This window comes from Sinocyclocheilus anshuiensis, unplaced genomic scaffold (assembly GCF_001515605.1).
Source record: "Sinocyclocheilus anshuiensis isolate Anshui unplaced genomic scaffold, SAMN03320099.WGS_v1.1 scaffold468, whole genome shotgun sequence".
Taxonomy (NCBI): Eukaryota; Metazoa; Chordata; class Actinopteri; order Cypriniformes; family Cyprinidae; genus Sinocyclocheilus; species Sinocyclocheilus anshuiensis.
In genome coordinates, this window is record NW_015557069.1 from 253017 (window position 1) to 263216 (window position 10200).

Below are 10200 nucleotides of genomic sequence, written 5' to 3' on the forward strand. Positions count from 1 at the left end.
GTATTAATTTAAAAACACTAGTAACAACATGCTCCTCTGGGCCAATTGTGGGAGGGGCATCTTATCCCAAATATATAATTTTAAGTATTCATATTTTAAGAAGAGCAATTAAGATGGGGTCATCTTGCCTCAAGGGGTATCTTACCCTGTTTTACCCTGTTAATATTAAATATTAGTGTGTCATTGTTGTGGATTTCATTCTCTTATTAAAGGATATTTTAACATCATTTTTATGCTTTTAAAACATTCAAAATCACAAATACATACGTGTATATGACACTTAAAGAATACATGGCTAATGCAAACATGAGGGCGACAGCCTGTTATATCCAGCTGCTTTTTGTTCGCGCCAATTATAGTTTTCTGTCATCCTCAATTAAAAACAATCATTTTGTTGCATACAATCATAAAAGCATATAATATATTGGGGCAGGGTGAAGATAACCCGTTTTTCAAGTTTTCATCTGTAACACACAGCAACAACACTTCACATCATCACACATGATTCTACATAATCTAGCACTCGTTTACACACGTAAACAAACACCCCGACACACCAGACGTGTGGTGTAGTTGCAACACAAAAATACGAAAAGAAACGTAATCTATGCCAAAGGATGCTTACTTTTTTTGACGACTTTTAAACTTGCTATGTCTGGGAATTCAACAGTAGCCATATTCTTAGAAGCACCAATATTTGATTCTTATCTTTGATAACATTATATTTAAAACAGCTGATGAATCTTTTTTTCTGCAAAGCAAGCTAATGGCTATGCCATTGTTGAAGGCAAGCACTTAAGTATTGTGTATTCACCCATTTTTTCATGCTGAAGATTTGTAGCAGCCAAGTGCACTAGATGATTGACAATGAACACGGATTTAATGCTACATGGTTTTCTCATGGTTTTCAACAAATGAGACCACAACAGACATGGTACAGGAATACAGTGACACACCCACTCATTCACTCAATCGTGAATGACAACTTGGTATACGAACAATCATTCGAGCAAGCCACAGATTGCAACTGTTGAAAAGAACACTGTTTACACCTGCTTTAGCTTGTGAAGTGTGTCTACAGTCTTAGAGAAAGCATATGCAGCATATTTGCACAACACATAGTCTCACAATTCTTTTACAAATTTCAGTTCCCAAAGAGATGTGCAGTACATGATTGACATGATTGTGTTTTTTCTTCTTCTTCTTTTTGCAGAGCAAGCTAATAATACTATGCCATTGTTGAAGGCAAGCTTATACTACATATCGACCTCCCTCAGGCCCCCTGGGACCTCGCTTTGCACTTGCATTGGCATTAGTAGAAGTGGGGCTGGTAAACTCCTTGGAGGCAGATTTGGTCTTTCCCCCGGGAGAAGTGCCCTTTGAGTGAATGTTGAGGATTCCTCCAGGTTCAACAATAGTGTTGATCACTGAGGTATTACAAAGATAAAACACCAATGGATATAGGGAAGGCCCAGAATGTGTAGTATACAGGGTCAAAGTTACAAATCTAATGCTAATAAACTCACCCTCAAGTTGTCTCTGGACTCTTCGCAGTTCTTGGAGAATAGATGAGATTTCCTGCTTGCGAAGTAAGGAAAATTATTACAAAATAAAGAAACATCTCTGAAATGAATGTTTGGTCTTTGTAAATTACATTGGAAGGAATGTACCTTATTAGATGTTTTAAGGATGGGAACTTCATTTTCAGCATTGATTTTTGCCTCTATTTCCTCCCAAACCTCTGTCTTGTTATGAAACAGAGCTCTAAAAGAGACATAATATTTGTGGGAGTAAACAGACAAAACACCTAGACAGTATTGCCAGTTCTTTGTTTTAAAGATCTTAATAGAATCAAAAGGCATTGTGTGCCTAGGTCTATTAGCTGAACTATCTGTATATGCATAGGCGGAAATTCCAGGGGGGACGGGGGGGACAGGACCCCTCCTATCTGAGGGTTGTCCCCCCTCAAAATATGATTAAAAACCACGCTGTGTATTGTAAATACCAATGTTTTATACTTTAAATAATTGTGTAGGTAGTAAAACAACACAAACGGGGCAAAAATGCGTTTTAAGTTTAGAAACATTTTGAGTTTCCCCCTCCCTTGCCGAGATGGTCCTCACTGCAGAACACAAGATCCAGGGGGCGTGGTTGGATCCAGCGTCCTGGGAAAATGGCACATATGGTCACCCTACCTAAACCTACCTATCTCCACCCCCTAGATGTGGATCCAACCACATCCCCTGGCTCTTGTGTTCTGCAGTGAGAGGCTACTGCCCTTGCCTCACAGTGCTTTTGTCCAAATGCCTGCTTTCCTCCTTTACATCACCTACACACAAGTCCGGTGAGAGAGAACAAAGTCAATAGTTGTGGAACTCCAAGGCTGTCAAGGCTATTTTATTCACTTAAACATCGGATGAAGTGATTATTTTCTCTTTAATACAGATGATGCCAATGTATTTTTCAGTGAGTCGCAATGTTAGCTATAATAATGTTACTTGCTTGACGGAAAGGGTTGCCAGGTTTTCACAACAAAACCTGCCCAATTGCTACTCAACACTAGCCCAAACTAACCACGTTTCGAGGGGGTCCCCCGGTAAAAATCAGGTTCCGGGTGCTAAAACACACGTTATTGGGGTCGCTTCAACCCGCGGACATGAAAAACAACCCACGGCAACAGTGATAAAGTAGCCCAATTCCACGGGAAAACTGCGGACTTGGCAACACTGACATGACCTCTGTCGCGGTGCGACCACAACAGCTCGACATTGTCTAATTTGGCTCAGTCTCCCAGCTGCACTAATAGTAGTAAGGCTTTCCTCTGTGCATACATATCCTTACAAGTACAATTTTAGCTGTATTATTTGTGTCCCCTTCAAAAATTGCTCTTGAGAAATTTTATGTTTATTGTCCCCCCCAACTGTTAGACGAAATTTACGCCCCTGTGTATATGCTAGTGTAAAATTTACCTTTAGCAGATACACACATTTAAAATATATAGTCTCTGTTGTGGGAAAAATGGACCAAAAATACTGATGACTCATCCTGGACTACACGGATTTTCCTATATTCTCTAGGATGAGAATCTCCATTCCCCTAATCCGTTAGCAAGTACTTTGTAGACATGATGTAACTACAGCCTACTGATCTTTAAAAAAAAAGAAGAAGAAGATGATTAAAGAAGAAGAAGAAAGAACAATCCCTTCAAGATGTCCCACCCACAGTTTGTTTTTAAATACGAAATATTTTACTTCATACTTCATTTTCTCTGCTAGTTGCTCCGTGTTCTCTCTGATAGCCTGGGAGAGCTGGGAGACTGGGTTTAACATTAGATTGTCCAGAATTACCTGCGATTAAAAAAAAATCAAAGATTAAATTTAGAAATGATGTAATTTAAATTTATCTATACAGCTTCTGAGAGGCACTGCCATTGGCTATGCAGGCCATAACACCCTAATGACTAATGGATCAGTTTATTAGTGTAATGAGCAAAGGATTTGACCAAATTTGACCTCTTCACGGTTCCAGGGACGCCGTCTGGAACTGTCATGGTCGTTCATATTTGAGTCCTGGTCTATTGGACTAGTTGAGCCTGGAGGAACCTTTTGATAGTTCAGACTTGCCTCGGGTATATGCTGTACCAGCTGCAGATTAATCAGGGATGGGAAAGCACCAGTAAGAACATGTGGACATGACAATGGCAGGTTAAATTTGATGTTAAGAGACAGATTACAATGGAGGCTTCCGGGAGTAAATCTTTGGGAAGATATCTGTATGATCATGCTAATTCAATTGTGAATAGAAAAGGGTTCTGTGTTCACAGTCAACACAGCAACTTTGATCCTTGTTTCTTCAAGATACATTTGGAAATATTTTTAATGTGAACATAACCTGTTTTGAGAACATACAGCCTTAGGAGTGAATTTGCAAGTGAGTTTCCATGCATTAGGGAATTCCCTCATGCATATAAATGGCAGAAGTTTAAACAACAGGTTTCGAAGCTGGACACTGGACAGTTGTTAATACATCGATACTGGTTCACAGAGAAAGTATTTTAATTTTGGACACCACTTGGTGATAATGAGTGATGAATTCAGCACCTGAGGTAACAGGAACCTCTGTAATGATGCATATGGTCTCTGCACAAAAGAGAAAATATACAACAAAACGTATGCAAGATTGAAAAAAATCTTATACCTTAGTCTTAGTCCTTTTTGGGACACAATTCATTATAATGAAGTGTACCATGGTATAGCAACCCAAGACTCCAAATCGAACAGGCTAGCTTACCTTTGACTTTAGTATTTTATCTACAATTTTTTTCCCCTCTTTGTGCTAATAAGAAGAATATAAAGATTTGCTGCATGTTCTGCTTTATATTAAAAAGGTAATGGAATGGGTTAATGTATATAATGGGATGTCATTTAACCAAGCAAGCAAATCTTAGGTGCACCTCCTCTCTGGTTGAGATAGTGGATGCAGGGGTATTGGGCATTGAGCCTGGGGAAGTGGTTGCTCCTATGCCTGACGATGTCTGGGAGTCACCATCTCCTGCAACATCATGGATTTCACGTGCAAGAATGGCAAGATCTTTGGCCAGGTCTTGACTCAGCCTAAAGGAAGTAAGTATAAATGTAAAATATAAAAATTAATCAATCACAAACTAGCTAATGCATTAGCATTTCACACCACAACAACAAAAAAGTTAAATAACCTGGCAATCTCTGCACTATGAGTAGACCAGTTCTGGAAGTGCTCATTCTGAGTTTCGTCCTCTTCCGTTTCCAAAGAGCTACATTTTAGCCTCATTTGAATGGTCTTCTGTGGTGTCTGTGTCTGAGTTGAAGCTGAGGCATGGGAACGTTTATGTTTAGAGTTGGAATTGGTCTCAAACTCCTCCTCTGAGGTAGAGGAATAGTCTGAATCCTTTTGTCTGCGGTGAGAACCTCAAATTATAAACAAAAAAGGGAAATTAACATTTCTAAACAATGTATCATGTTTGTAATTTAAAACTTCAAATTACAATATTGTCAGTAATATTGTAAAATGGCAATGTTATGCAATTCTAGTGGTCTTGTCTATAGGAACTGTAGATAGAGAACATCTCTGAGATTTAAGATAGATAAACAGAGAGGCACTCACCAGTTGTGCTACTGTGTTTAACTTGGTTAGATCGGTTACGAGTGGCGGAGTGCTTCCCTACTGATGCAACCACTTTGCTGGTAGCCTGCCTCACTTCACTTGAAGCCTTCCTCACACTGCTATTTGCCTCTGTAGGACGGTTAGAAATGCCATGCTTGCTTGAGGTGGACTCACTGTCACTTGGAACAGTAAAGGACCCAGTACGGTCTGTCTCTGCACCCTCATTGTCTGAGGCCTCACCTAGTCGAGCTCGGCGGAGCATGGAGGCACGAGTTGGTCTTGGGGCTGAAAGGCTATTGGATCGGGTCAGCACCTGATGGCTTCCTTTGGTCATCTTACTGGGGTCCTCCTTCTGCAGGGGTGCAGTGAGTTTTTTGCGGCTGTTGGGTCGTGAATTTGACTCATGGTCAGAAGCCGCAGCTTCTGGCCACAGCTGTTGACCATGCTGATTATCCGAAAGGTCTAAAGAACCACGGTTACCAGCACTGCGACGAAGCTGTAGATGACGACTTAGTTCTGCTTTACTGTTATTATCAGCAGAGGCGTGATTTCTGCGTTTTTCTGATAGTCGTTCACGAGCTGTAGGTTGTCGTGCTTTGTCTTGTAAACCGGAAGATGACTTCTCTTTACGCAGATCACCTGCAGATGTGTGCTTCTTATTTGCACTGACAGGAGCATTTTTATAGCTGATCATGCTTACAGTACTGGCGGTATCAACATCTGAATCACCAGACAGGGAGTCCTCTTGTGCAGGACAGCTCCCTGTTTTTGATAGTTGACTAGATCCAGATAACTTTTCTTCTGGTGATGTCAAAGATTTCTCTGCTTCCTTAGGATATGGAAATGTATCTCGAACAGCTTCCTCAGTATCCAAGCTTCTCAAAGCAGGATGACTAGAGATATGTGGCAGTTTCTTGACTTGAATGTTATCACTTGCCCTATCTTTGGTAAAACTCTCCTGTCGAACAAATGAGGTTGAGGTCTCTTTGGTGGGCACCACATCCCTGTTATGCATCTGAAGATTTGGGGCTGATGAGTTAGGCTTCACTGGACGCCTAGACTCGTGGCCATTCAAATGTCGTATCAAGACAGTTGTTGGAGGTATCTTAGGAGAGGAGTCTCTCTCTGGCTGTGAAATAACTGGACTTTTGGACACATCTGACTTGCATGAACCATCCTTAGAACCAATATAAAATGAGGTGGGTTTAGGAGTGGGTGTTGGCAACTCTCTTAACCCTCTGGAATGGTTTACATTTTCGTAAGGTGAATGTGTTGTAGTTCCTCTCTTTCCTTGGCTCCTTCCACTCCTATCAAGGATTGAGCTGTCATCTGAACGGCTAGTGTCACTCAGACTGTCTGGGTCCACATCGTCTTGGACACATAGCCACTGAGTGCAGTCATGCTGCTGTGGTGCTCTGGAACCTTTCTCTGGTGGCTCATGGTCCATGTTTGTTTCATGCCGAATCAAGATACTGGGGGTTGTGTTCTCCAGTTTTTCTCCAGGTGGAACCTGAGGAAGTAGTCGTCTGGTCCTGGAAACTTGACTGCCCTCTGACTCCAAGATATCCACGCTTTGACTAATCATTGATGTCGCACTGTCATCTTCAAAATGAAAAGAGTGAAAATAGTTATTAATTTGCTGGACTATTCATAAAATCAAAAATTGTATTGAAATGCTTAATTGCTCACTAGGGCTGTGCGATTAATCGAAATTGTAAATAAAATCGCGATTTGAGCATGCACGATTTCTAAATCGCTTTACAGCACGATTTTCCGCTCCCCCGACCTCCCGCAGTATGCTATCCGAACCAATCAGAATGCAGCGCGCTTAAATGGAGCACGAGAACAGAATAGACCAGGCAGGCATACAAACGTAACGCCAGGTTCACACACTCCCTCTGTGGTGCGTATTTTGTCCGTGCCCATGTTAACGGATCAGAGCATTCACACTGCACGCGATTGCGCTCCGGCAGTTCCGCACGGAGTCTATTTCTGCTGTGCTGCACGCGCTGAAAGTGACCAGCAGTCATGCTGCGATCGTTTCCGCACGGAGTCTATTTCTGCTGTGTTGCATGCACAGTGCATTATTCATGGTAAAAATTAACATGGATTGACACGGAAATTTAGTACTTACACCATAAATGCATATAATTAAAGTCTACTGTTTCACAGTCAACACATGGCTTTTTGGCTAGATTTAAAACAAGGAAAAGTGCACTTTTAGATAAACAACGCAATAATAGATGGCACTCGTGGTGGTAGTTAAAGTTATTTATTGAGTTTAAACGTGAATATGTCTATGAAAGATTGTATTACTGTACTGTGATAAAAGAGAATCACAATGCTGAAAAAGCATTTTCAGAAACAACGTTTGGATTTGAAATCAAAATAATGGATAAATGTTGTGTGTGTGGTAAACAGCCGCGGATCAGGATATGTCTATTCTAGAGGATATGTCTATTCTAGAGACATTTTGTTACACCTTTACTTAGTGATTATTTTGCCTTATGTCTGTTCTAGAGACATGTCACAGCTTCTTGATAAAGCTCTAATTGGTTTTCTTTTGGAAATATGTTTCAAATTCACACTGAATGCATTTATCACTGTAAAGCATGTCTGTGTGTGTCAAAATCATGATTAAAATTGCAAAATTGATCAAGAAATCGCGATAGGTTTTTTTTGTCCATATCGCACAGCTCTATTGCTCACTAGTGGTTTTCAATGAATATACCTCTGTCTGCAGGTACACTTTGGGGTGGAATTCCCATTGATCCTTGAGTAGCCCCAGGATCACTGTAAGTGTCTGCTAGGCTGGCCCAGCGTGAGACCCATTTAGGCCCTCCTACATCAGGATGTGCCTAAAACCAAAAGAGTAACATCTAACAATCATAATTATTAATTAATTGTGCACTATTTTACACAGTTGGGACAGTATTTCAGTAATGAAGGAGGGCACTGTTGTCTGAGCAGTATGTAATTGCAATACCTGCAGTGAGATGACTTGGTCCCTACCATGGCCCTGTGATGATGTCGACATTACATCAGCTACCATACCATGGCTGTGACTCAAGAATAGTTGCTCATCTTTACCATCATCAATCACAGGCCTATAAACTCCAAGAGTCTGACCACTGTATTCTGGTGCATCTAAAACACCAAACACCTGTGAAATATGAAAAAATATGATTTATCATGTTTCTCAAACACCACTGTCTTCCATTGTTCAGCCCAAATAGGCCAAACAGGTGATTCCAACCCAAACTCACACCAGCAGTTGAAACAGAAGTTGACATTTCGGACCACTCAAACAAACAGCACAATGCTTTGAAAGTGCCACAGAGACACAGTTTTCCACTCCTCAACTTTGCTTACTTATTGTATCTGTATAGTAAACTGGATAGGAAAAAGTATCTTAACATCTACATATTACACCTGCTATATCATTGTTAAAGTCAGTCACTGACTACTCTGAATTTTGACTCTGGTATACACCAATGTATACCAAACTAATACAGTTTGTATATTTTCCAAAGAAAAAGAAAAAAGGGTTTATCACCTGATCAATCATACTTCTAGCTTCCTCTACTTCCTTATCTTGTGACTCTGTCTCAATTGTGTAGGTACCAGCATCACTCAGACTGTCCTCCTCCTCGGTTCGCATCACTCTCGAGCCCTTAGTTTCAACACCACTAACTAACAATGGTGAAAACTGTGGTACAGGTGACCCAGCTGAGCAGAGTGGGGAGGCACTAGAAACTGGACCCCTTCCTGGGGCTTGGGAAGGGATAGAGACAGGGGCGGTTGCTGGAAGAAGAGACTGGGATAATGCAGGTAGTTGGGATGGAGAAGACGGGTATGATACAGATGAGGGTGCAGATGGCTCTGCTGGGGAGGGTAAAAGAGTGTGTGATGGGGACATCATCACAGGAGGGGCAGACATGGGAGGTGGGGAAGTCTTTCCCGTATCCTTCAAGAACTCTGCGGTAAATTCCTGAGATAGTTTGGACTTCTTGCCTATACTCCCAAAAGGCTTAATGGCGATAGCTGGTGAAGAGTGAGACGAGGTCCCTAATAGAGATGCGCTGGTCCCACCGTCTTCTGTCTTCTCTCTCTTCAGTGAGCTTGATCGCTGTGAACCTCCATGGCTTGAACCTTTCAGTGGAACAGTGGTTTGCTGTGTTGGAGGAACATGCCCATGCACAGAGGCGGGCCTTTCCCCATGAGTCAGACCTTTCCGTCTCTCTAGTTTGGCTTTCAATGCAGAGTAGGAATCAGCATGTGCAGAGTTGTGGGTAAAGGACTGTGACCGCTTCTTTCTGGGATTATCATCAAAGAACTCAATAATGAAGGCCTGCTGGTTAAACCACTTGTATTTTCAACAATAAAAACTGTTTTTAAGTCATTTATGTTTTTAAGTTAGTTCTATCTTTTGCTGTAGTGTGTCAGTGGGAAATATCAGTTTTCATTACCAAACATTCTTTTTGCCATTAATTGTAATAATCCAGTGAGATTTTTGTATGCACAAGGAATCTGACAGCAGCCAGTATGCTCAACACAGAGATCTGATCTCACCATCATCCAGTCTGTCTGGAATGACATGAAGAAACAGAAAAAAAAACTGAGAGACAAAATCCAGAAGAACTGTGGCAATGTCTCCAAGATGCTTGAAGAAACCTACCTACAAAGCTACAGTACTGTGAAAAGTTTTAGAAACATCTCCAAGACACTTCAAGAAATCTACCTGTAAAGCTACCTGAAAAACTATGTGCAAGTGTACCTAGGACAAAAAGCTGTTTTAAAAGCAAAGTGTAATTAATATAATTAATAACAAAAATAATTAATAACTAATAACTAACTAATAATGGCAAAAGGAATGTTTGGTAATGTAAACTGATATTTCCTACTGACCCACCACAGCAAAAGAGAAATAACAGACTTAAAACCATTTTTTTCTGCTGAAAATACTAGTGGCCTAAGGATTTTGCACAGTAGTGTATATATATATATACATATACATATATATATATATATATATATATATACACAGTAAAATCCTGA

At 40.8% G+C, this 10200-nt stretch overlaps 1 protein-coding gene across 1 annotated transcript in view; it reads right to left on the bottom strand.

Annotated features, from left to right (window-relative positions):
- Positions 1–1197: 1197 nt before the first annotated feature.
- Positions 1198–10200, bottom strand: part of LOC107676704 (centrosomal protein of 170 kDa protein B-like) — a 20246-nt gene continuing 11243 nt past the window's right edge. The window contains exons 10-21 of the mRNA XM_016471349.1: positions 8699–9493; positions 8129–8305; positions 7874–8000; positions 5143–6744; positions 4715–4946; positions 4454–4613; positions 4101–4139; positions 3513–3644; positions 3259–3347; positions 1671–1764; positions 1527–1578; positions 1198–1427 (exon numbers count right to left, since the gene is read on the bottom strand). Of these exons, the coding sequence (XP_016326835.1) occupies positions 1252–1427; positions 1527–1578; positions 1671–1764; positions 3259–3347; positions 3513–3644; positions 4101–4139; positions 4454–4613; positions 4715–4946; positions 5143–6744; positions 7874–8000; positions 8129–8305; positions 8699–9493 (3675 nt within the window). The 3' untranslated portion in view covers positions 1198–1251. The remainder of the gene's footprint in view (positions 1428–1526; positions 1579–1670; positions 1765–3258; positions 3348–3512; positions 3645–4100; positions 4140–4453; positions 4614–4714; positions 4947–5142; positions 6745–7873; positions 8001–8128; positions 8306–8698; positions 9494–10200) is intronic.